Source organism: Calonectris borealis, chromosome 1 (genome assembly GCF_964195595.1).
Source record: "Calonectris borealis chromosome 1, bCalBor7.hap1.2, whole genome shotgun sequence".
In the NCBI taxonomy this organism is placed as follows: domain Eukaryota; kingdom Metazoa; phylum Chordata; class Aves; order Procellariiformes; family Procellariidae; genus Calonectris; species Calonectris borealis.
The window spans coordinates 17,967,226-17,994,132 of record NC_134312.1 but is presented as its reverse complement, the minus strand read 5'-3'; the positions used below and the strand labels follow the sequence as shown (position 1 = coordinate 17,994,132).

Sequence of the window (26,907 nt, the reverse complement as noted above, 5' to 3'; positions counted from 1 at the left end):
TTGGTTTGTGGAATCTTTCACACTTGACAGAGTCTATAAACATTCATATTAATCAGTTCTACAGAGTTAAAATTTGAGTGTCTTGGGTGTAACTTAACAAGCAATTTCTATTTTGAAAGAATTTACAAGATATTTACAGCATTTCTCTCTAAAAAAAAACAACAAAAAAACAACAGTAGCAAATTCTGAATCAAGTGAAAAAGTGGGATAATTCATTCTCTTTAAAATGCAATTCAGGTTAAAGAATAAACCAAACTAAATATTTATGGCTAAGAAGCTCTCACAATGTATCCTTTGTAAGCAAGGTACATAATCTCTTTAATTTTTCTACTTTACAAAATTCTGCTACAGAAGACAGTGATATATTTTAGTGGATTTCATAGATACAGTTACAGAATACCAGTGTATTTACTGAAGTGAGGATTTGGGAACCTTTCCAAATTTGTCTTCTCAGGTGCAGGTATTTTGGATTACATGTTCAATGATTTACTTCACAGAGCCTAACAAATGACTGATGAATCCTAAATTAAACTAGATAGAAAATATGACACCAGCTAGAGTACCTTTGCTACCGTACATACCAAGACAGAGATGGACATCATTTAAGTGTCCGATCCTATTCTCATCGAAGTCAATGGAAGAACTGCAACAAATTTTGAGAGACAGAATGCGGTTCTAACTTCAGACAACAACAGTTATCTATCATGCTAGAAAATACATAACAGCAGACTATTTAAGTGTGCTGTCATTCCCCTGAAACCCCCCCGTTGCAGTTCATGAGAAAATGGGGCCTGCTCTGAGAATGACCAGTCTGGAATTTGAGCTGGAGACAGCACAACATTTATCTTCCCACTGCAAGCAGAGGAAAATGTGCAGCTCAGCGAGACAAGGCATTATTTCAGCTTTGATGGGAGAGGGGAAGACAAAGGAGACAGAACATTTTTCTGTGAAAACATCAGCAGCAGGATCCCCTCTTTCAAGAGACGCCACTGTTCTCTAATCCTTGGGAGGGGAGGGAGGCCATCCACCATCCACCCGGGATTTCTGCAGGAAATGGGGGAGCCAGAACGCACTCCTGGTGCAGACATGAAGGAATCCGACAGTCCCGCCTGTCTTCCCATTCCTTCTACATAAAGGAATCTGACTGTCCCACCTGTCCTGACCCTCCTCTGGCACCGCTCCTATGCCATTCCCAAATCATGCCGCGCACTGGGACTAGAGCTGCCTGTAAACAGTGCCTTGCAAAATGCCCCATCCCTTCCCGAGAGCTGTAAGGTAGGTAGAGTCTAAGCAAAAGCCCTCACATCAGCAGTGTAGGGATGCCTGTAGTCCATGCTGTGGCTAACATGACATTGCAACATGATTAGTTCACCTTCCCTCTGAACTTATACTGCAGTTGAAGGCATTTCTATTTACAGTAGTTCAAGAATATCGGGGGGAAAAAGTCAGTACATGCACATCCCGAGTAGCCACTAAAACAGCAGAAGGCATAGGTGTGGAAATCTAAGGAGAATCCCCATGTTTTCTTACTTTCCTGCTTTAGGACACATTAGGTAGCAAAAGAAAGCCTGATAACAGCATCATCAGCCTTTGAGTACAGTGAGAAAAGCAGTTAAGCATCTATCCAGGCCCTTACAATTATTAGTAGGATTGGTCCTTCCCTCTGTATCTAGAAAGCTGCATTGCTTTCAAAAATAAGATCCTCTATTATATTTCTGCCTTTATTAATTTTACATCTCTCTTTCAAATCCAACACCACAGGTCCATCCATAGCTAGACCCTCTGAAAAACTTCTTTACCAATGAATCTCTAAATGACATTTTAGCCTACAGCAGGCTTTACAGTTCAAAATATGAATGAGAAGATAAAACTAACCGAACAAATTCCACCTCTAAAGTGTGTTTTCCATTTGGAAAACAGCACTGCTGATACAGTTGTAAAAGATTAAGTTAGAAATCATATGCAATGGATTGGCTTAGTGACAAGTTATTTGTGTAAAAATCTATAATGTTATTGCTTAACACTTCAGCAAAAACTTTGCACAAACTTTACTGGCTCTTGTAGGTTCACTGCATTTATTATCCATATTATCAGGTTGATAAGGCCCATATTATAGGTTGATAATAAATTTGGTGTAAGCACAACTGAAATCTGATAAGCAACTTATGGAATTGCTTGAGGTTGTTTCAAAAAAGGGTTGGCAATATAGGTGACTGTCTATATTAAGATATCCTTATTGGTTTTAAATACACTATTCACCAAGAAGTGCACACGGAACAGTCTGCTAAATAACAAAACCTAGAAAACAGTACAGATCTGCTGCACCTGCTGAGTCAAAACACAGAATTACTCCTTAAGCATGTTTAATATACAAACATAATCCCACTTAGGTAGAAGAATCCCATTTAGGTATTTAGGTATAAGAAACTTTCACTTAAAAGATACACTTGGAAATCCCATGTAAATACAAAAGTATTAAGCTTTTAAATATTATAGAGAACTACTGTAGTACAGCAGAATTTGCTCAAAATTGGAATTAAATAATCAGAACCACTTACTATGGATAAAGATCCCACTGAAGTGTAACCTGACAGGTGCCTATGGACTGGCAATGAGAAATGCTGTGCTTTCAGCATGGCAACAGTTAGTTTGAGAAATAACCACATGCTTGGGTCTTCAAAAGAGATGCCTCAACATTATTGTAGAATCATAGCTCACAGATGAGCTCAAAGTGAAGTTTGAAGTTTTGGCAAAAACTGCTATTCCTTGGACACATATGGGTGGTTAGCTGTATTAAGGAAGAGCTTTTACATAATTTTAGCACATTGATGAGACTAATCATCAAATACCAAATGCAGTGCTACAGTTAGTATAGTAAAAAAAACCTCCAGGAGTTAGAAATGCTGTAGCAATAGCAACAAAAATTATTCAAAACAAGAGAAATTAGCTACAGTGAAGTATTTGAATAGCTCATTCTTTCAATTTATCAGAAAGATCTTATAAAGAATACATATTTTCCACTGGAAGGTAATAACAGATATAAAGATGAATAACAGATGTTATAATGAGACAAAGGAGATAAAAGGACCCCAGATGGATACAACAGCCAAATTAAATTCAGAAATTTGTTGAAGACAAACAACCAAATAAAACCTGCAAGGATACCATCTCTTAGGAGAGATTAACAGTAGAAGTGAGAGGTCCCTCATTTCTTAACATTTTCTTACCAGATTTGGATACCATTCTACAAAATACACTTCACTGAAACAACTTACTGGACTCATTAAATGAATAGCAAGCAATTCTTAACCCGCTATTAGAGGTCTGAATAAATGGTCTAAATGGACATTCTAACATTAAAGTCTATGAAGCTAACCAAACATTGCTACATAATGAGCAGATGTAAATACACTGATATTTAAAGATGTTACATCTCTTTATGAGACATTATAAATTATGAGTTATTCCCACATTTACTAAACTAATTCAGTTAAAAACTTTTATGGAATTTAAATTTTTTTTTTTTCCTTTTTTTTTCCCCCATTAACTTCACAACAAAGATAATAGATAAGGGCATATTGTTTAAATAAATAGTTAAAAATTGCAACCAGAACCTACTGGAATATCAAGTAACAGAACTAAGAACGGGTAAACAGTTTTTCTCCGATATCAATTCCCTCACTTGACAATCAAGCAAAAAATTATTGAGGAAAAATAATTATCTCAACTAGAGGTCAGTAACAAAAGGAGTTTTGTCCGGACAAACAATAAGACAGAATACATGACAGAAGGATGAATGCTGAGAACTGGAGACTGGAAGCTAGTATTGGATTGAGTAGTTAAGCAGATGGGCAGTAAGAAGCCCGGAATTCGGAATTGATGGAGGGCATTGATTAAGCACAATTCAATGTTCTGCTTCTCTGAAGAGACAGAAGGGAGTATTGACACTAACCCATGCTTTGCGTGAGTGTTCATTTTACTACTATAAATTATCATGACATCAAGTGCTTGGTTTTGAAGGGCAAAAAGACTGAAGACATTAAATGTTTCTAAGTAGTAATGACCCCTGAAGGCTTTTTCTCTTATTACGATGATTCTCAGATGACACTAAAACAAAAGGTTCAACAAAAACCACACAAGAACATACTGGCACATCCAAAACACACTATCAGACTTACAGAGGTTTAAAAAAAGTACTTACTTGGTATGTGTCCCATAACCTGATGGTACACCGTAAAGGGACTTCTCTCATCAGCAAGTTATTCATCCAACGGAAGGCAAATTGCAAGTATTTCACCTCATGCTGATCCAAGTGCCTATGAACTTGTTCTGAAGACAGAATAAACAGACATTTTACTGCAACTTTTCTGAAGTCCTTCAGTATCAAACGCACTGTTTGAAAAAATAAAATACTCCTCTGATCCCAAGCAAATAAAATGTAGTGGCGCATGCAAACTCTTGCAACTGAATGAAAATCCCCAAAATAGAAATGACTAGTTAAACATTACATTGGATTTATTTTTCTGCCTCTAGATGGCTTAAATAACTGCTCTCAGTTGTGCTATCTTAAGAAAAGATTAAGGTCAGAGCTTTACAATATACCACAAAACATATACAAAGTTATAAAGTGAAATGATTAGATACATATATCCTCACTAATTTCTTAGGCTACAAATTATTTGGGGCAAGACTATAAGAAACAAGGTTTGCAAATAACATAAGGGCTTCCAAAAATAATTATTCCAATAATAAAAAGAAGACAACATTAAATTAACAAAGCAAAGAAATATAAGGAAAGTAGATGTAAAGGTTGCATTCACTTGAGACAAAAAAAAAAGTGAGATTAATGTGTAGGAAATACAGTGAGCAAATTTAAGTAATTTGCAGCTTAAATAATTTCTTAGTATAACAAATAAATACAAACAAAAACTAGTACAAATCAACAGTTTCTAAAGCTGTTTAGAACACACACATACACACTGTGTTTATTGTAGCATGTTTACTATTTGAAAGCTGTGATAATCACTTGCATGGGTTATTGCTAGAGCTAATAGAACTAATCTACTACATGGCTTTTATATATTTAGCAGAATTTCCTCCAAAAAGGATCACAGACATTCTGTTAACAGGTTTTAGCTAACAGGCTCAAGTATGACATGGCATGGTGTATATGACAAATACTGCAGAAACGCTAAAATCTTACTTTGGATAAGTTTAGGACAAAAGTCGTTGTTAAAGCCTAAATAAGACATTCCTACTGTCTTTCAGTATTTACAAATACATTCTTGGGAGATTTTGCTATCCAGATCATCCTTCATCCACATTCACAGAAGTTTATTGTCAGCTAAAACAATGAGTACGTGCTGATCTTACAAATTTCACATTTCTCAGAAAGATCTAAAAAGGCACTAAAATACTAAATGAACAAAAAAAGTAATCCCAAGAGTATGGTAGCACTGTTACAAGAAACGTTACCTAAAGATTAAGGTAGCAGAAGTTAAATTATACTAAATTATAATATAGACTGAAGTTATTCAAATATTTTTTTTTCTCAAGATGTATTTGTGACTATATGAAGTGTCAGCCAATATGATACAGTTGTTTCAATATGGAAGCAAGAAGTAGAAATTTGTTAGATTTTAAAAACAATCAACAGTGAGCTTTTTTAAAAATAAGACCAGTCACAACACATTACACCAAAGGTTCACCTATCACAAATCCCGTTCTCCAGTGGTGTCTGAAAACAAATACCCATGGAAATGTATAGAGCACTAGTATTTCTCCATGGAACTCTTCAGCCCCTATCTATCTGTGGCTAAAGCACTCTTCAGCAGACCTTGTATCTATGTTCCTAAAGTCATATCAAGATATATGCACATCTTGAAACTATCTGCTATCTCTCCTGGGAACTTTTTAAAGTCATAGCTATATATAAAGATGTGTGAATCTTTAAATTATTAATTTCTTTTCTATGTATAACACTAACCAGCTAATTAGATACTTCTGCTATACAATAGACTGAACTGCTACTATAGGATGTGAAAAGGTAGAGAATGAGGGTGGAGAGGTAATGAACTTGTGCTCTTTTAAGTGATGTCATCAAGTCCTGGATAACCCCTCTCCTTCTCTATCATTATGTGTACATTACCACTGTATATTGTGCCTACATATTGTCGATGTTTCTAAAATTACATGAGAGCTTTGTGATGGATTTTCCACTACCCAAAATAGCCTCTGCCTTCCAGTCTCAAGACCCTGTGACTAATCTTCTTCCTTCCTCTACAAACCTCCTCCCATCACCTGCACACCCTTCTTTCCCAGGTCTTCTGCAAAACTCATCAGCTGCCCCAGCTGGAAGAGAGACAACAGTCAACATCAAGGCTAGTTCTGAGCTCTGCATAAAGTGAGCAACCTGTGCAACGAGTACCTAGCCAGTACTCCAAACACAACAGCAACCTCTCGGGCTTACTCTGCAGCCCTTCCTCAGCAGCACTGCTAATCAGGGTCACTGTTTTTGGTTTTGTTTTTTTTTTTGTTTGGTTTGTTTTGTTTGTTTGTTTTAAATAATCAACAAATGAGCTTTATAAAACTCATGGAATTCTGCACAGCGGAGACTTCCTCTGTAAAACGCTGATGAAGCAAGTCCTCAGCTTGAAAAGTTATTGGAAGGAGAAGACAGATGTGGTAACCACCTATGTTTTGCAACCTTAGAAAAATAGGCTTAAAAATGAAACAAGGCAGTTTATATGCAGAAGTCCACATTTTGAAGACAGTATCAGCTTTAGAAGCCTCTGTATTTTTGTTTTCCACACAGAGGCCTTGCATGCCTCTAACTTCTAAACAGTTAGAACAGAATAGAACAACGATCATCTAATCCAACTGCCTGACCAATTCAGGGCTGACCAAAAGTTAAAGCATGTTGTTAAGAGCATTGTCCAAATGCCCCTTAAACACTGACAGGCTTGGGGCATTGACCACCTCTCTAGGAAGCCTGTTCCAGTGTATGACCACCCTCTCGGTAAAGAAATGTTTCCTAATGTCAAGTGTAAACCTCCCCTGGCGCAGCTTTTAGCCATTCCCATGTGTCCTATCACTGGGTACCAGGGAGAAGAGATCTGCACCTCCATCTCCACTTCCCCTCCTCAGGAAGCTGTAGAGAGAAATGAGGTTGCCCCTCAGCCTCCTTTTCTTCAGACTAGACAAGCCCAAAGTCCTTAGCCGCTCCTCATAGAACATTCCTTCCAGCCCTTTCACCAGCTTTGTTGCCCTCCTCTGGACGCATTCAAGGACTTCACATCCTTCTTAAATTGTGGAGCCCAGAACTGCACACAGTACTCCAGGTGAGGCTGCACCAACGCTGAATGCAGCAGGATAATCACCTCTTTGGACCTGCGGGTTATACTGTGTTGGATGCACCCCAGGATGTGGTTTGCCCTCCGGGCTGCCAGGGCACACTGCTGACTCCTATTGAGCCTGCTGTCAGCCAGCACCCCCAGATCCCTTTCTGCGGGGCTGCTCTCCAGCCACTCCTCTCCCAGTCTATACTTGGGCCTGGTGTTACTCCATCCCAGGTGCAGAATCCGGCATTTCGACTTGTTAAATTTTCAAATGTTAAATAAATCACTGATGATTGCCCAATGCTTCAATCTATCCAGATCCCTCTGCAAGGCATCTCATCCCTTAAGAGAGTCAACAGCACCTCCCAGTTTGGTATCATCAGCAAACTTGCTAATGGTGCATTCAGCTGGTGCATCCAGATCATTGATAAAAATATTGAATAGAACTAGCCCTAGAACCAAACCCTGAGAAACACCGCTGGTGGCCAGTTGCCAGTCAGATGTAGCCCCATTCACCACAACCCTTTGAGCCCTGCCCTTCAGCCAGTTCTTCACCCAGCACACTGTTATTAGGTTAGTTATTCAGGACAAGTACAGAGTTACTACCGTGTGTCTGCCTTTGCTCTAGGCAAATTTAGCTGCAAGTTAAAAATACTGATGTGAGATACTATGTTAAATTTATTTTTTAAATGTCACAGTTACCTATATTGCAGACTATTATAATTAGATAATCCACGACATCAAGCAGGATGCAAAAAAAGTCAGTTTATTTTCTAACTGAAGTTACTAACTCGCAAACATTTTTGTTCTTCACACAGCAGAAACAAATTTCATTTGGTTCCTTGCAGCCATTGAAAGTAAGTAATGAAGAACAATAAATTGTGCCAGTTGTGATATTTCAACTACAGTTATTAACAGGCATAATGAATTTCTTGAAAGTTGCTTTCCAGTCTAAACAAGTTGAAAAATAGACTACTAAACTCTGTGCATTATATTGTATAATTGATGCAAGACTGGAATAGAAGATGCATTGACTAAAAAAGCTAATTCTTCCTACTCTGTAAGTAATTGTAAGTAGAGGCTATTTTGCTGATAAAGGTAATTTGGACAGTCATAAACTAAATTTAAATTTTCCATTTCAATGAAAGTAAGTACATGTGTGCAATGAAGAAGCAAGATATATAATTACTGTCAGCTTTCAGACTTCAAGTATTTTATAAAAAATACTTCTATTGCAGTTTCTGGTAGTAAAATTATTTTACAGTTTTAAAAAAAGATAGTTCTTTTATCAAAATTGAAAAGAAAGAAGAATTACATTTAATAAGTTTCCCAATACTTTCAATAAATCTCTATATAAAGTTTTGGTGAAGCAAGTCTTCTGATTCAAGAATAAAATACATTATACAGATGCATTCCAAAGTAGCATACTGCCAAAAATATGTATTTTGTACATAAAAAGCATTTATAACTATTTATAATTTAATAAATGCACTTATTGGATATATTAGATTGAATGATCGCATTTAGCCACTTTAAACAGATGCTTCTTATGGCAGAAGGACCTATACATATAAAATATTTATTGTTAATGTTTAATGTCAGCTTTTCATGCTGTTTTACTGATTTCAGAATTAAAGTTGTATGTGACTACAGAGTCACAAACTAAAGCCACAGGTAAGGACAGAAATAACCTGTACTAAAGCACTGACTTAACTGCTGTCCTGACTGGGGTATACTGTCAGAATGAGTGCCTAGGAAAGTTTACATATAAACAAAGAGGAACCGCCAAACAATAGTAAAATTATGCATTAATTGCCAAATTACAGTGGCACAGCATGGTGCCACCGCATCCACCTGTATAATTTATTACTTCAGAATATTAGCTTTTTGGTGTTGACCTTTATTTAAAGATTCCTATCAACCCTAGCAATCTTTCGTGATGTTTGACTTTAGACCTAGCTTTGACACTTTTGAAAATTATTTAAAGTTCATTTTTTATGCATATTTCATACCCGGGGCACTTCATTTTTAACTCCATTTTAACAATACTTTATACATATTTCATTGTAAATATAAAAAGCACTAATTGTTAAAAATTATCTGAAATGCAGTTAAGCTAAGAATCTCTGATAAATAGGCCTTTTAGTTCAACAAAAGGAAGAAAAGTGTGTATTTCTCATGAAAAGCCACACAATTCTTCTTGAAGAGCATACACGAGCTACAAGAGTAACTCCTCTGGTACCAATCCAAAATGAACAGTAAAATAATGAGCCAACCTTTGCCACAGAGGCTTACTGGCACTGCCATTCACACGCAGAGTGATGTTTGTGCATTGCTCCTCAACATAGGAAAACATGCTATAGAAATATGCTAGCGCTCTTGTTTTCCAATGGCACTCTAGCAGGATTATCTTCTTTCTGGACCATGCCAATAAAGGCAAGCATTATAGACTAATCATTCAGAGACTAACATAATGGAGGATGAGACGAAGAAAGCAAACAGCATGAAGGGATGATACATTTCAGAAAACAACTTCCCCATCTACTACAGATGACAATCTCCGCCGTCTAATTCTCTTCATTTTTTAATTAGTCACCTTGTTATTTTTAAAAACAACTGACATTGCAAATACATAAATAAACAATCATAATCTATAAACTTAGAGATAATAACACAGGCACCTAACAAGAAAGCGTGACACCCAGAAGAACCATTGTTTCAAAACTTAAACCCCTTTCATTTTAAATATACATAGTGTCTCTTGCAGTATTAACATAGGAGCCTGCCTTTCTTTTAATTCTCTAATGACTCTTTTGGAAGGTTCCCTGTATGAAAATATGAATCTAACAATGACAAGAAGTTTTTTAAAACAAACAGACAAATATTTCTTTGACTGGTAATAAACTTATGGAGGAGTGTAGCACAGACAGAACTACTATGCATAACTAAGAATTACTTCAGAGATACTCAATGTCTTCAGTCACTATTTTACTGCTATTAAATACAACTTAACATCTTTCCAGACACCTTTTAAAAACTGATTAATAGACCAGCATGATCCACATTTCTCCTCCGGTCTTTTCTTCATCGGTAAGAAAGATAAAAATCCAGCAAGTTTTCAGCTGCATAATTTGATAAGAATTTGATTGAATTTATTCTTTTCCTTACGAAGCAGTTTTGAAAAAAATTTAATTGGTTTAGTTTAAAATCCAGACACCTTTCATCCCATGTTAGGTCAAATGTAGTAATTATTATTTATGACTTCACTCCTCAATTTGACAGTTAATGGTGATAATGAAGCTTCATAACATACATTATAGCAAATCCATATTTAAATTTTTTTAAATGTCCTGTGACAAAAAGTCAAACCATTACAATGTTTGGCATTTCATTACCTCATGGTTGATCAGATTTCTCCCATACATTACCATGCAAACATTTACCTTTTACTAGAGATATCAGATTATCAGTTAAATTTTGCCACTGATTATTAAAAGGATGAATTTTAAAAAAAAAAAAAACTCACATGGTTTAATCTCAAATTCATTCACAAGGGATGTGCTTGCAAGCCTGGAATTTGTCTGACCATTAGATTAAAACCAGTAAACTGCACTGCCACAATTTGTGTGATATTGAGTAGGCAACAATGATGTTTCCCTCTTTGTGCAATATTGCAACTTCTTCACTACAGCAAAGTTTTCATGGGCCAACGCATTACAAGTATGAGATGTTATGTACAATCTAAGTAAATAGTGTAAACTAACATTTCTTTTCCAGTTTCTTCATAAGGCTGTGATTTGATACTTGACTGACAGCTTCTAAGTACTAGTTTCCATCTACAAAACTTTAGTACTGTTTTCTTAACCGTGCAAAGCAACCAACCAACTAGATTTTATTCTACTTAATGCAGTACTATAGTAGGCATTTATTTCTACATAGCTGAACTTTCTAAAAGTGTGGGTAGCTATTAAAAAAGACAGTCTTGTAACACAAATAAACTACATAATCTAGAGGAACACTGCTTACTAGAAAAAAACGTGTTATCCACAAGGGTTGTCCCTGCAAGCTTGCATGCATGAGACCAGAATCTCCTGAAAAGCAGTGACTGCTTAAGGTTCACGTCTGACTTACCACAAACATTTCATAAAACTGGTTTTCATAAGTATTGCCTGCAAGCTTCCAGATGTCCCTAGGGAACAAGCATCCCTTTGATCGCATCCGCCCCCATATAGATATGGTCATCCATGCTTGTCTTCCACCATTTTGCAGCACATTTTGCTCCAATCTAGACAGTTGATTAACATGGAGCAGTTCATGCAACTTCATTCATTCATTTGGGGACTCCACAAGCAACATCACCACCACCAGCTCGTGTGTACTATCCATTCAGTCAATCTAGTAACAAAATGTTGGAATCTTTTCTACTACATCTGGATTCTTTAAACATTGCCATTTCCTTAAAATTATAGTCCCACATACTGAACCTTGCTGTCCAAAAGAAGGAGCTTTGTCATCAGTAAATGACTGCTTTCTTTTTGAGTACTCTACCTATCAAAAGCAATTTTGTATTTCATTCTCTCTCTTCCTGAATCATTTCTACGTTGTTCAAAGCCAGTATGTTTATGGGAGACAAAGGCAAGAGTTTGGAGTAAAATCTCAACACCAGATGTTGCCAGACGCAGATTAAGGCTTACAACTTCCCAACCTGAATTAATGAAAGTCTGAACAGAAGTAATTCTGTCAAGACTACAGTTTAGCAATGAGTTATTATTAGTTATGTATATTTATTTTCTTTAATATACATTAATAGCAAAAGAAATTCCTGATGACTGAAAAAGACATTCAAAAGATCACAGACGTGCACTTGAAGACAAGATCTCATTATGATATACAATTCTGCCTCAAGTAACGGTAGGGATCCGAGTAAAAGATTTACATGCTGATTATATCTTGTTCCAGAATTAGTTTGCTTTTTATGTCTGGCTAAAATCATCCATTGTAAGAATTATAATAAAACCATTTAAAAAAAAAAAAGAAAAATCCTGTACAAAATTAAAAGATGACTGGCAGAAAACCAGAAATATTACCAAATTATATTCTCCTCATGGCCTACAATTTAGAAATAATGGTCTATTTGAATCTAGCTCACTAAATGTACAGTTAGTAGCTATGACTGAGAAATATCACCTTCATACACAAAAGATATGGCCGATATTCCAATACTAAAAAGCCCAAGATGCTGATCCCAAAGCAAAAGAGGGAGGGAGGGAGGGAGGGAGGGAGGGAGGGAGGGAGGGAGGGAAGGAGGGAAGGAGGGAGGGAAGGAGGGAAGGAGGGAAGGAGGGAAGGAGGGAAGGAGGGAAGGAGGGAAGGAGGGAAGGAGGGAAGGAGGGAAGGAGGGAAGGAGGGAAGGAGGGAAGGAGGGAAGGAGGGAAGGAGGGAAGGAGGGAAGGAGGGAAGGAGGGAAGGAGGGAAGGAGGGAAGGAGGGAAGGAGGGAAGGAGGGAAGGAGGGAAGGAGGGAAGGAGGGAAGGAGGGAAGGAGGGAAGGAGGGGGGAAGTCCTATTTGCCTCAGGGAATCAAATGCAAGTAACAATTATGTGGCATCCAACGCAAAATGGAGGAAATTATTAGGAAAAACAGTTAGTAGCAATCAAGGAAGATCTACCGTTCTAGATAAAAGTTAAAAATACAATCTGTGTTTCCAGGTGGAACTCGAACTTAATATTCAAAGTGCAACAAACAGTAGTGAGAAATATGTTTGATGAGACACTTCTACTTCCAGGTACCATTCACTGGACTTCCGTAGCCTGTTCTTCTAAATAAAACTGCGTGCATTCATAACAGGGTTTATGCCTAACGCTTTTTAAATTCCCCATCATGTTAAACTTTTTTTTTCTTCCCTTTTTGTTTTTTTTAATTTGCCATGAAAATAGTAAGTTTTGGGTATTTAAAAGTTAAAGTGCTTACAGAGGTCAGGAATTTACAAATGATTTTACAGTCAATCTCAACTCTTGCTAAGATCTCTGAACTCTGTGATAGCATACAAATATAATCTCCACAGTAAAACATAAAAAAATTATTTAAAAGCGATATTAAATAATTATAATGCCCAGTGAGCAGCACTTAAGAATGGATTAAAGTATAATACGGTAATTACAACTATAAAATCAGATAAAAAATAACTACTAGTGAGCTAAATAAGATGGTTTTGTTAAAATGAAAGATAGCTTTATGGCACAAATTAATTAAAACAATTATGAAATGCTTACAAGTTTTTTAATCACTTCAGCACCAAGCTGACATATAAAGATGGACCAACAGAGAAGGTCCTTATTTTAATCACTAATTTTCAACAGGAGCAGTAAGGTCTAAATAAATTCTGTTTCCATTTCCAATTCAAAATGCTTCTGCATGGTTAAAGAATACCAGTCTTTTCAACTATTACAATTAGATACTTCCAGATACTTCAAAACAATCCTAGTTCAAAATTACAGGTGTCAGTACAATGCTTTACAATATAATTAAACATGAACATAATTTTGCACATACAATCAAGTATTCTTTAACCATACTTCAATACTTGAATATGTAACGAAGATTGTTCAAATGTCACCTATTACCACAGTTAATCATCAGTTCATTGTATGAGCACCCAAGATTCAAATTAAAAACCAAACAAATTAGTTAATCTATGTCTATCTCGGTATATTGAACAGTGGACACTAGTACGTTGTTTAATAAGACGATATATTAGTCTTGGTTGGTATTTTGCCTTTTTGAGATTCAGATTTTCCTAAACAAGCAAAATAATTTTTCTCTGCAGTTTAAAAAGTTCAATCAGCACAGAAACTGAATGTCCCTTAGAAACTATGGAAGTATCAAAACTACTCAATAGGTCTCGCTAAGTACTTTTTGGGCTTAACTCATCATATCAAACTAAGTTTTGAGCAGACCCATGAAACGTGGGTTTGTGTTTGAAGCAATGGACAGTTCTACAGGAATAGGCATCTTTATCTCTTGGGACAAGAACCTGCTGAATGCCAAACACCAGCTCAACGTTCAGAGGAGTGAAGTCTGGACATTTAAAACTTTAGCAGCCCAGAAAGAACACGTAGCTCAAATCAACTCACACATTGGAACAGATAATACCACCAGAACTAATCCTATTCTAATGAAGGATGTTTTATAAGCATCGCCAATTAAATAAGAAACCATACCATGATACATAAATATTAAGAATTATATCAACCAACCTTTTAGACACATCTACAGCAAATATTTCAAAACATGAGAAGTACACAGAATGGTGCAATTAAATAACCTCTCTCACTGTGGATAAACAAATACATACAAAAATGAAACATTTTTAATTGACTGTTTCATGAAGAACTTGACCTGCACATATATACAGACAACACGTATAAATATATACAAGAGATTCATATTTTAAATTTCTATGTGCATAAATAGCAAAAATATATGCAAAGTATAAATTTAATGCCATGACATGCAAGTACTTTATTACAAGTCCTTACTTGTGGCATTATCTACAGAACTCCAGACAACTGACCAACCAAGACAGAAGTAAATAAAGTATGATTAGTGGAGCCAAGATTAATTTGTTCAGAACACTAAAACAAAATGCATTATCTAATTTGTATTTCATTTGAAGTGAATGAAACAAACACACAATATGGCACCAATAAAAAAAATAGGACTTGTAAAATTCTTAATATAACATGGTTTTAAAAGGTGAAAAACATTTTAACTGCACCTAGGCATACGTAAAAATATTTTCCCAAACAGTACTATGTAGTATTTATTAAAACAATCATTCTTTAAAATAATTCAAATATAACAACTTTAATTTTGCACTGAAAATACTTCCTTTTCTCTTGAAAAATTTGTAATTTTTTTTTACAATATTAAAATGGAAATAAACCAGAAATTGTCCCATTTATAATATCATATGTAAGAATACCTGTAGTTAACTCTGCAAAACACAGACGACCAGAAAATGCACTCACAGTGGACACAGCAGAAATACTGAAATATTGCTGAACCTTTAACAAATGTAGCTGAATTCTAAATTAACTTTCTTATGGGAAAGTCAAAATGCAGCACTCTTTTTATGTTCTTAGATATTTTTCCATTATTTCCATTTTCAAAAGAAGGGGAAAAATATATACAGCAACAGTAAAAGCTTTTTTCTTTCTTTTTTTTTTTTTAAATAATTTTCTACATTTTTATTTTTCCATTTCTTGTTACTAAGATTCAAGGGCTAATTCTACAATAAAGTTGGTGATTACTGGTGAAAGAATATGGAACACTACTAACACAGAATTTATTTAACTACAAGAAAACATAAGCACAGATCGGGGTGTGCAGAACACAGATGCAAACCCCAGGAGCTGTTCTATAAAAGATATAGAAAAAAATCTTCCCAAACTTACCCTCACAGAAGATGCAGAATATTTATACTAAGTTGAGTCGTCAATACTGCCTTTATAGTTTATTGTAATGCTAATGAGAAGCCGACATAATTAAAAAATAAATTTAACACAGGCTATTTTATTTTTTTTCTAGAACTGCCTTCTTGCTAATTTAGAGAGAATGCCACGCAATTTTAACATCTTTTATCAATGTTTATGAAAACCCAAGACTACTTTTATCTACAAATGCTCAGCCTTCTCCAAATGGCTACCTCAAACTCTAATATAATTACCAGATGTCTTACAGTAAACTGAAGAAGCTGAGACTCTCCCAAGCATGAAACCAGCCAAATGCTAAACATCTGTAAATTCTGGAAACACAAATCCTGAATTAATTTTGGCATTCCTACACCATGTTTCTTTGCTTGCAAGCCTCACTGAAGCAAAAGTGGAAGACTGCATGCCACATGAGTGTGACCTTTTACAAACCATCAGAAATGGTTCATGATTTAGAGCAGAAAAGCTCTACTAACATTACAGGAAACAGAAAAGATAATTAGTTTTAACAGATTCCTTATATTATTGAGCTATCTATTGATCCTCCCTCTCAATATTTTTGTATAACTCCTAGAACAATCTGAATTATGATAACAAGGAGATAAACGAGATTGAATAATGTTTTATCTTCAAATTCCATCTGGTCTATAACAATGTTCTATTAACAAACTCGAAAATTCCATTAAACACATGATTCATCAAAATTATTTTCTGGAGTTTAAGCACACTGAGATTATGATTAAATTAACAAAGTAGCTTGGCTGTTTGAAGTCTTCTGCAATGTTCTGCAGTGTACGTACAAGGACAGTTACTTTGAGAGGAACTGTGATCCATAAGGCTGGGTTAATGAAGGTTGCTTGAATCACTAACATAATGCATTAACATTCTCCGAAGGGCGAGCATCACTTTTCATAGACTGGTAACCCATTATGACTAGCAAACAAGCTGTATAAGCTTCATCCATTCATGCAGCTACTTATTACGTTAAGATTCTCTTCACCATGCTGTTACCCAGCATCAAGAAAATAATGTGACACAGTAGCAACAGGAATATTATTTTCTTCCACAATGACCTTAATTAGCACTTAGGATATTTACAGTCAATATAGATCGTGAGATTTCTTTTTTAAAAACAAAGTTACTGAACTTATAAACCATACAGTTCCCTTTAGCTACAGTATAGCGGGCCCAGTACAAAAACACAAAAGCAAAAAGAAATGGAGAAGCGTAAAGCACAATAACATATAGTTTAATCAAACTATGTTGTGATTCCATCAAAAAGCCAACCAGGTCAGGATCCCTTACCTGAGGCATCTAAAAGTTTATGAAAGGACAGCACTACACATCCACCATTGCCTATCTAACAACTAAAACTTTATTTCAATCTTACATGTACTTTGGTGTATTTTTCTGGCAAAAGAAAGTAACTGAGTGCAGTCTTCTAGACAAAAAGAAACAGCCCTAAGAATATTGAAAGATATGTATCTTTTACTATCCAAAACTTTAACTGGACCACTGTATTATAAGGGTTGTGATCAGCAATACAAAGTCCAGTTGACAGCTAATTAGTAATGGCATCCCTCAGGGGTCAATACTGGGGACAATACTGTGCAACACCTTTATTAACAACTAATGATGGCATAGAGTGGACTCTCTGTGTTTGTGGATGATACCAGATTGGGAGGAGTCGTTGACATGTTGAAAGTCAGGGAGGGACCTTGGCAGGCTGAAGGAATGGCTGATAGGAACCTCCTGAAGTTCAGGAGAGCCAAACGTCCTGTATCTGGCATGGAATAGTCTCATGCAATAGTACTGACTGGGCACCAACTGGCTGGAAAGCAGCTCTGCCAAGAAGGACTTGGGGGTCCTGATGGACAACAGGCTGTACCCAAGTCAGCAGTGTGTCCTTGCAGAAAGGAAGGCCAATTGTATACTGGGCTTTCTAAGCAAGAGAGAAACAAACAGGTCAGGAGAAATTATTCTTCCTCTGTATACACCACTTGTGAGACCATGTCTGCAGCATTATGTCCAATTCTGGGACAATGGCATGCAAGTGCAAGTCCAGTGGAGGGCAAGCAAGTTAGTTAGGAAGCTGGAGCATTTTACACATAAAAGGAGGTTGACAGAACTGGGTTTGTTCAGCCTTAAAAAGAAAAGTCTATGAACAGTTGCAACTACGTAATGAGAGGGTGTAGAGAAGATGGAGCCAGATTCTTCTCAGAGGTACACAGAGATAAAATAAAAGGTAGTGGACATCAGTTCCATAAACAAAAATTCTAATTATTTATATTTAAAAAAAAAAAAATCACAATGACTGTAGTCAAATCCTTGAACAGTCTTACCCAAGGAGGTTGCAGAATCTCCATCCCTGGAGTTACTCAAAACTCAACAGGGCAAGACTCTACACAGCTTGATCTAAGTTGGCCCTGTCTCCTTAGATCAAGACAGGCAAGAGAGGAGGTTAAAGAAAAAATTGGATCCACATTTAGAAAGATACATAAACAATTACATTTTTTGATGCTGAACCACTTCAACAGTGTCCTATTAAATACATTCCTATAAAGACCTCACAAAATTATTTTAAATCAAATAAAAATCAGGAACCCACACTTCACTTTCAGTTACAAAGACTGGTAAAGAACAATTTAAGAAAACACATATATTTGCTACAACTTTAAGTGTAAAGCCTTCCCAAACCTAACCATTGAGAAAAATTATTTAACTATATCCTTAAAGCACTGAAGGTACAAATAAGCCTTCAGCATTTCTTTCTTTCTTAGAAACTGAACAATAATATATTGTATTATATTTAAAATTTTTATTAAACGAAACAATACGGTTGATTATCGGAACAGTATTTTGCATTTTAAAAACTTGGTTAAAGAATTTGTTTATATAAATATTCATTGACCAAGTTCAGGAAGTCTATTTATAGGCATTATAATTATGCACTTCATTTAATATACAGTCATTGGCTTCTATAAATAATTGAAATGTAAACACCAATATTGATATAATGACATATAAAAAGTCACACTGCAAGCAGATTATTTTTGAAGTAACAAAATACACCGCTTTAAAAATATTTTTAATATAAATATTTCGCTACGTTGTATACAGAAGTATCCCCTTGTATTTTTCATATTCATTTACACTTTAAACAAAAAAATGCATCCATAACAAAGTTTTACATACATTTACATTTATAGCATAATATTACATAAACATTGTTCTCCTGCCCTTAGTTTTTGATCATTAAAAATACTTTAAGATCGTAAAAGGGCACAAAGAGCTTTATCAAATACTCAGGATGTAAATATGTGCAGGCCAACCCAAAATCTGCTATGGTAAGCACTGGCACAAAAAAACCCTCACAGTATGTGTAATGAAAAGATGGAATTAATCTTTCCAAGAAGATTATCAAATATTAAGCTACACAAGAAATATTTTTTCTATCTCATCATCGACAGGCTAGTGTCACAAATAAATGCCTGGTTCTGCGTGGCAACATTTTGTTAATACTCTGTTCATTAATTTAACAAACTATCAAGAGAGTATGTTTAGAATGGGCAAGCATTATCTCTTGCATTTCTTTTAATTAAACTCTGTTCTAGCAATATGACAGTCAGCATTTCATGAAGGGAATTATTTTAAGGATGAAGGTAGAAAATATTTCGAAGTGCCCTGCTAAAACATGAAAGCATAATCTAAAATTACCCCTGCACACACTGTAATTTATCTATAATATTAAAGATGTTATTTCCAGAGTTCATAATTAATTGGATTCCACAGAGAAATTATTCAGGCATTCCAGATAGCAAAATGATGCACAAAGGCACAAAACATAGTGCCGAAGGACAACCATAAACAACCACTGTGACTTGCCCGAATTACAACAATCATTGAGCTTAATGTGAAATGAATACTGGCTGCATTTTCTATGTGGTCATTACTCTGCTGCAAAGAAATTGCCATTGAATTTTGATTATATTGCCTTAATAAAAAGTAATGAAAGTGGCTCATGCTCTACTGGCTTTCTTTTAAATGATACACAACAGTGATCTTGCAAAGGCCAGTGTGCCACAAATTGATTGAGTATGACACCTCATCTGAGGAAGGCAGCGTTACCCCACCATTGTAGGTAACCACAGTGATGTTGGCTTGACTTCTTGCAACCATTTTAACTAAACACTTTCAATGGAACACCAGTTAGAAATTAGGCTAGCTTTTAAGACTTACCATCGATCCGACTAACAAGTTCTTCCAACATCTTCACTTTCTTTTGAATTCCTGGCTGTGCAAACGTGTAGTTATCCTGAAGAAGAGACCACACACCAGTATAAGTTTGTGAAAAAAAAAGTTGCTTCTTTTCTCTTTTCTTTCAATTACTTATCTCAATCCATGTATTTTTCTATGTTTTCTTAAGGTGTTTGTGGTTTGTTTTTACATTTCCTAGGTATGCTTCTACAGTTAAGTAGTAAATTATCACATCGTATAGTCCTACTTCGAGTCCCTGTCTCTTAACAGTATACCCTATAGCTATTACCGCATAAATTGCTCTCTACTCGCTCATCTAGTGTCCCTGAAGTTACATCTTTATTGCAGAAGTCCAAGTAGCTTTAAAAGGCTGACATCTTAAACGCCAAAGTGTGCCACACTAGAGATTTTTTTAAGGCGATTTTTTTCTCATAAATTTACAATTTGACCACAAATGATGTAGGAAATATGAAATTTAGACCCTAATTGGTGACAGGATAAGAATTCGATCTTTAGAAGTTCAGAATAATACCTTCCAGCAGCATAAGAAATCAAAAGTCTATTTCAATGGAGTCGTGACTGTTCTGAACCCAAGGTCACAGTTAATATCATGAATCAAAATCTAACACACAAGCTATATAGCTAAAATGGCAGAGTATTTGCATGTATTTGTTTGAATGTATTAACTCTAACTGGATTTTTTAGTTTTAGATTGCAGCTCTAGAATACAGACTATAGATTGAAATAATGAGAAAGAGAACGATATCTCCACTTTAACCCCAAAGTGATCAATCTGTTTAAATAAAGACATTACTTAAATACATAGCAATGTTTCTGAATATTTGGTCGACAATCCCTCCACGCAACTCATTTTGTTATGGTTTTCTATATAGAGACATTCAAGAGAAGAAAATTACCAATATATATTTTAAAAGAAAGTTGCTATGTAAAATTGTTTTCATGTAACCACTACATACACAGAAAACCAGGGTAAAGGATTTTTCATCTCAACTCCTATTGTTTGAATAATTGCTTTATGAAAATCAATTGGAGAGCTGAGCAACTATCTCAAAAATCATCCTAAAAAAATTTTCACTGATGTTGGAATATTATTTTTTCTTGACTTGATTTCAAATTTTAACTTGGCCTTAGAGTAAAGGGATGCATATCAGTTAATTTTTATGTATCTTGAGACATTTTTCTTTTTATTTGAAAAAAAAAAAATGGCCCTATTGACTTTCTTGACAATATTTACATGGGCTTTTTTATTTTGATTTGTTTTATGAAATTGAATTGCAATTTAATCTTCAAATTCTATAAAACCACCATAAAGTATGAAACCTAAAAGTTCACAAGGGAAAATTATACACTAATAATTCTGTTGGTTACAGTACTTCAGCCAACAACAGTGATTTACAGTATCAAAAAATCTATCGTGCTCTAATCACTTGTAACTGACCACAGTAGTAGCTATTAAAAAATTATAGCAAAGTTCTCTACTGGCCTAGCAGTAGCACTTTCACAGCGTTTGATATTAGAAATCAATGCATAAACCAAAACAATGTTGACAAGGAAGCAAGGCTAATTCTCTAAATCTTGGAATTTTCCACAGGAATCACCAACTGTAATAGATAACCATTTCATCCTGTTGGTGTTGCCTCTCAAACAGAACAGGAGCATCCTGTTGTGGTTTAACATGGCAGGCAGCCAAACATCACACAGCTGCTCACTCACTACCCCCGCTCTGATGGGATGGGGGAGAGAATCGAAAAAAAAAAAGTACAATTCATGGATTGCGATAAAGACAGTTTAATAGAACTGAAGAGGAAAGGAAAATAATAATAATAATGAATAGAATATACAAAATGAGTGATGCACAATGCAATTGCTCACCCCCCGCCAACCGATGCCCAGCCCGTCCCCAAGCACCAATCGCCCCTCCCCGACCAAACCCCAGCTTATATGCTGAGTATGACGCCATATGGTATGGAATACCCTGTTGGTCAATTGGGTCAGCTGTCCTGACTATGCTCTCTCCCAGCTTCTTGTGCACCTGGCAGAGCATGGGAAGCTGAAAAGTCCTTGACTATTTAAGCACTGCTTAGCAACAACTAAATGAAAACTGTTTTCAACATTTTTTTCAAATTTTTATATATTCTTCTATTTATTTGTTTAAAGAAAGTTAACTGGTATTTCTCAAAGTAGTACTGTCCTCAAAGTACAGCAATATGGTACTCGATTGTTTAATCTATAACAGATCCTCTGCAAAAGTATCCTCACATATTTAACACTGAAAGCCAACACAGAGCTAAAACACTACTACTTTGATCATTAGTCTCTCCCCAGGTAGTGCAACTCCCAACTGTGATCTGTGAATCTGAAACTGTTCCCTTTCTCAAAGCATCATTTACTCTGGAAAGTACACACCTGGAAATGCAATCCAAAACTGCCATCTTGGATTTGAAAACAGGTAAGTTTGCTCTTCACTATATTTGATCTTTTGCCTATTAATTTATTTTTCTGGTCATTATTTCAGCTGCAAATGAACACAGCTGAGAGTCACTCTTCTACATGTGCTCATCTAACTGGAAAGATCTTTGTTGGCTCCCCCAGTCCTCTCTTCTAATCAAACTATGCTGTACATATTCCCTCCTATGACACTTGTAATTGACTTTCTGGAGTTTGCAAAACTGTGAGAAGGACTTTGTAAACATAGAACGTATTCTGTCATCTACTCTTCTTGCTCCTTTTGTGCTTATAGGTGGAGGAAAAAGCTAGTAACACAGCTAAAAACATCTCAGACTCATGAAATTAATGAATTATTTCTCAGGGCAATATAGAAGTACAGTGGTTAAGATTTTAATTCCTCTATCATACAATTGGTGATACCAGCTTTAAAATTTGACTAAACTTCACTCCCAACTCTTCTACCTCCTCCCTGCTAGCGGCATAGGGGGATGGAGAATGTTCAGTCAGTTCATAACACTTCATGTCTGCCGCTCCGCATGGGCCATATGTCCTGCCAGAAACCCTGCTCCTATGCGGGCTCCTCTCCATGGGTCACAGCTCTTGCCAGGAGCCTGCTCCAGCATGGGCTCTCCTCAGGCTGCAGCTTTCATCAGGCATCTCCACCTGCTCTGGCGTGGGGTTCCTCCACAGGTGGAGGCTCCAGGTGGATATCTGCTCCACTGTGGACCTCCATGGGCTGCAGGGGGACAACCTGCCTCACCATGGTCTTCAGCATAGGCTGCAGGGGAATCTCTGCTCCTGGAGCACCTCCTCCCCCTCCTTCTTCACTGACTTTGGTGTTTACAGGGTTGTTTCTCTCAGTTGGTCTCTCTCACAGTTGCGCAGTGGTTTTTACCCTTTCTTAAATATGTTATCACAGAGGTACCACCAGCATCGCTGATGGACTCAGCTTTGGCTAGCAACAAGTCCACCTTGGAGCTGGCTGGAACTGGCTCTGTCCAACATGGGGCCACTTCTCACAGAAGACACCCCTGCAGCTCCCCTGCTACCAAAACCTTGCCACGTAAACCCAATACAAGTTCTCTGCCAACTTTTGCAGAAAAAAGTGTTCTAGTATTCAACTGTCCTACCTATTCCCCCTCACAGTTGTGGGTCCTCACAGGAATGTTTCATTACTCATCCTGCAATTTTTTGCTATATTTCCTCATTTATTCATTGTGTAACTTTGACCATCAATACTAAGCAAAAGACAAACTCTGAAAATAAGTAACTGACAACAGGATTGTCTTGCCTCAACAGTTCTTCAGCAAACAGTTAATATAAAATGCCTTATATTGCTAACCACTGAGTTGACACTTAGTAAGTATTCACGTATGACAAAGTATGCATGAGTACACAACAGAATCTATGACAAACATAAAAAAATCATGCACTGGTGTGCAATATCTAAATTCCTTGACGTTCTGCTCAGATGGCTTCCAACATACTTTCAGTGAACTACGCTAATCTACTTCACAGCTGAATGGTTACAGTATCTAGTTCAAACTCCGACACATAATTAGTTTCACTTTACAATACAGAAGGTTAAGACTTTATAATGTCACAAGGGCTCAAGTCTCAAATCTTTGTGTTAGCAGTCTGTACTTACTCTGTAGAGGCTAGTATAACCACCTCACTGCCCTGCAGCTACAACTAGGTCAGACAGGACTGCTCCTCAAAAAATAACCATTATAATTTAAAATAAAATATTTCAATTATAGCCCTCGGTAAACATGAAAACACGTATTACGTAGTTCCTTACATATTTTTAAAGGTTAGAGAAATTCTAAATGAAAGAAATTTGAAAGTGAAAATAAAGAAAAAATGCACTGAACAAATTTACTGGGATTATCCTCCCGTACTCGGAGAGAGAGAGAGATCGATCACAGTTTCTAAAAGCGTGTTTAACCACTGGGTATCAAGTCCCACCCATTTTGCTAGCTCTATTCTGAATGCTGACAGCAAGATATAACTTGGAAAAGTATTTACCCTGAAAAGTAAGTCCTAAAGTAACCTTTTCTATGTATACACTGACAAAGTGATATTGAGTGAATTAAGGATGGTCCTACTTGCATTCTTTATATCCTCCAAATGTTGGAGTATCTACACCATACATCGCTAGCATTTTTTATTTGTTTATCAGGAACAAAATACCAAAGTAGATTCTAGTATTTTCAACCACATATCTCAATGAGATTTTTATTAGTCACTCTGATGCATTTTGTAATAAATATACTCCATTTCTAATCACCATACGCAGCCACAGTCCTGACAGCTTTCTGTTCAAAATATTGCTAACTTATGATAGAGTGCTAAAAAGAACACAGATTCTTTTTAAGTGCATGTTAAATGTACTTCCAAAGCAACTGTTCAGTAAGTTCAACATATCTCCATGTTATTTTAATTTTAAATCTCTTCCAAAATACTACGGGTACTTCATAACAATGAGTCCATAATAAATCTGAAAATCTTTCTTTCCGACTTCTTCAATTATTTCAATTACACATGGAAAAAGGAATGTAAACAGCATTTGTGAATGCCATCTGGTGTATAAGCACAAAGGCAGCCGTAAGCATACACAGAACATATCAAATACATACTGAGTGTTATATATAAACGTAATAACATATGTATATTATTAATTATATATAATAAATTCGTAAGAATAAGTAATACATACATCTATATACTTCTGTGTGTATATATAAACAGACATATATACACTTTACATATTTACACACACACACAAACGAAAACACACTATATTACTTTTTCTAGTCATTCCTTAGGAAATATTTTCAAGTTTCAAAACACAACTTTTCTTATCTACATATGAGAAATTTTAACATTTTAGATCCTTTGCCCTTCTGCACTGATTTATATTATTTAAAAATATACAGAAGGAATTTCAGAGTATTAAAATTGTTTCCCAGAGCCAGAAAATGAAACAAGTTTGCAACTCTCTAAGCTAAGAAGCTTGGGGAAACAAAGCCCTTTGAATGATACAGAACCTTACTGCACTACTTAATATATTGCACATATGACCTTTACTACAGTTGTCAGTATCAGGAATACTTTCTATTTTGAAAATTCATACTTTGCAGGCTTTAGCTAAACAAAGTCCCCCATCTTCTTCTTTAAATAGGTGATGACAGGATAATTTTAAGAGAAGAAGAAAGCTGAAGAGGAAAGAAAAATTGTATGTTATCATGGAAGGAGAAATAGAGCCAAACAAATTGAAAGGAAAAAACACTGTCAATAATTTGACAATAATGACTGCAGTCAAGCACAAGTACAGGCACGGTGCTTCTCATCTTTTCAGGTCACACAAGCTGTTCACCAACAATGTACTGATGAAAATATTAGAACCATTTACAGAAGCAAATGAAAGGTTTTGATACAAAGTCTTCATGTGTTGTTTGTTTGTTTTTAATAAGGTTTTATCAATCAGATCAGAGCTTTTAAATATAAAGGGTACATTAAGCGATCTCTATACGGCATACTTAGATGTCTATTTTCTCTACTGATGTATATTTAAGGCTTCCTATACATCACTCTTGGTATGTGCAAGTATATTATCACATGAACAAAAGACAACTGAAAAAAAAAAGCTTTCTGAAGTTGTATATTTTCCTCATCATGTCAGAAAGGGATCTTCTCAATTTTATTTTTTAAACTCATTTAAGTAATTCATTCACATATTTGTGTATCCTCTAAGCAAACTCCTATTAAAAATCTTGGTTCACCTTCTCTCAAAAGTTATGCAAAAAGGTGGGGGCAGGTGGGAGGGAAGCATGACACTTAGATGATGATAGCTAACATGTATATTAACACTCTCAATGGTAGGCACAGTTTACCCACAATGTTTCTTGAAGCTGGAGATTATAATGGAAATTCAATCTTAAATAGAGTTCAGGAGAAGGAGAGAGTGTGCATGCACAAGAACAAACTCACAAGTGTGCTGGAGCATGCTGTTTGCACATATTCCATAGCATGTTCCATAATCACTCCAAGATACTTCCTTTAAAAGAAAAGATCTTTCAACCTTTGTAATTACTAAGCCTGACTTTTGAAAACTTAAAATTTCCTAAGCAGTAGGAAGGAGATTTACAAAGCACTGCAGCCCAAAATTTTCTACACGGAAAACATTATCTTATTTATTCCTACATAACAGGATGGAAAAATCAACATCTTATTAAAAAGTAGGTACTGATCCTCGTGTTATAATAGTATCCATAGTCTCAGAATCAAAGACCAAATCATCTACTGGGCTATGTAATAAACCTCAGTTTTACACAACTGGATGTATTATAA

The 26,907-nt window shown here is 35.8% G+C and overlaps 1 protein-coding gene across 9 annotated transcripts in view; it reads right to left on the bottom strand.

The window, feature by feature from the left end:
* TBC1D22A (TBC1 domain family member 22A) overlaps positions 1 to 26,907 on the bottom strand; it is a 184,999-nt gene that overhangs the window by 77,854 nt on the left and 80,238 nt on the right. For 8 of the 9 annotated variants that reach the window (XR_012673024.1, XR_012673023.1, XM_075146097.1 and 5 more), the window contains 2 exons: positions 20,068 to 20,143; positions 4,202 to 4,329 (listed from right to left, as the gene is read on the bottom strand). Coding sequence is in view for 7 of the 9 variants with exons in the window: in XM_075146097.1 (XP_075002198.1) it covers positions 4,202 to 4,329; positions 20,068 to 20,143 (204 nt within the window). In the remaining 2 variants the exon portion in view is untranslated. Of the gene's footprint in view, positions 1 to 616; positions 644 to 4,201; positions 4,330 to 20,067; positions 20,144 to 26,907 lie in introns of those variants that run through there. The other variant, XM_075146151.1, reaches the window with a different exon arrangement.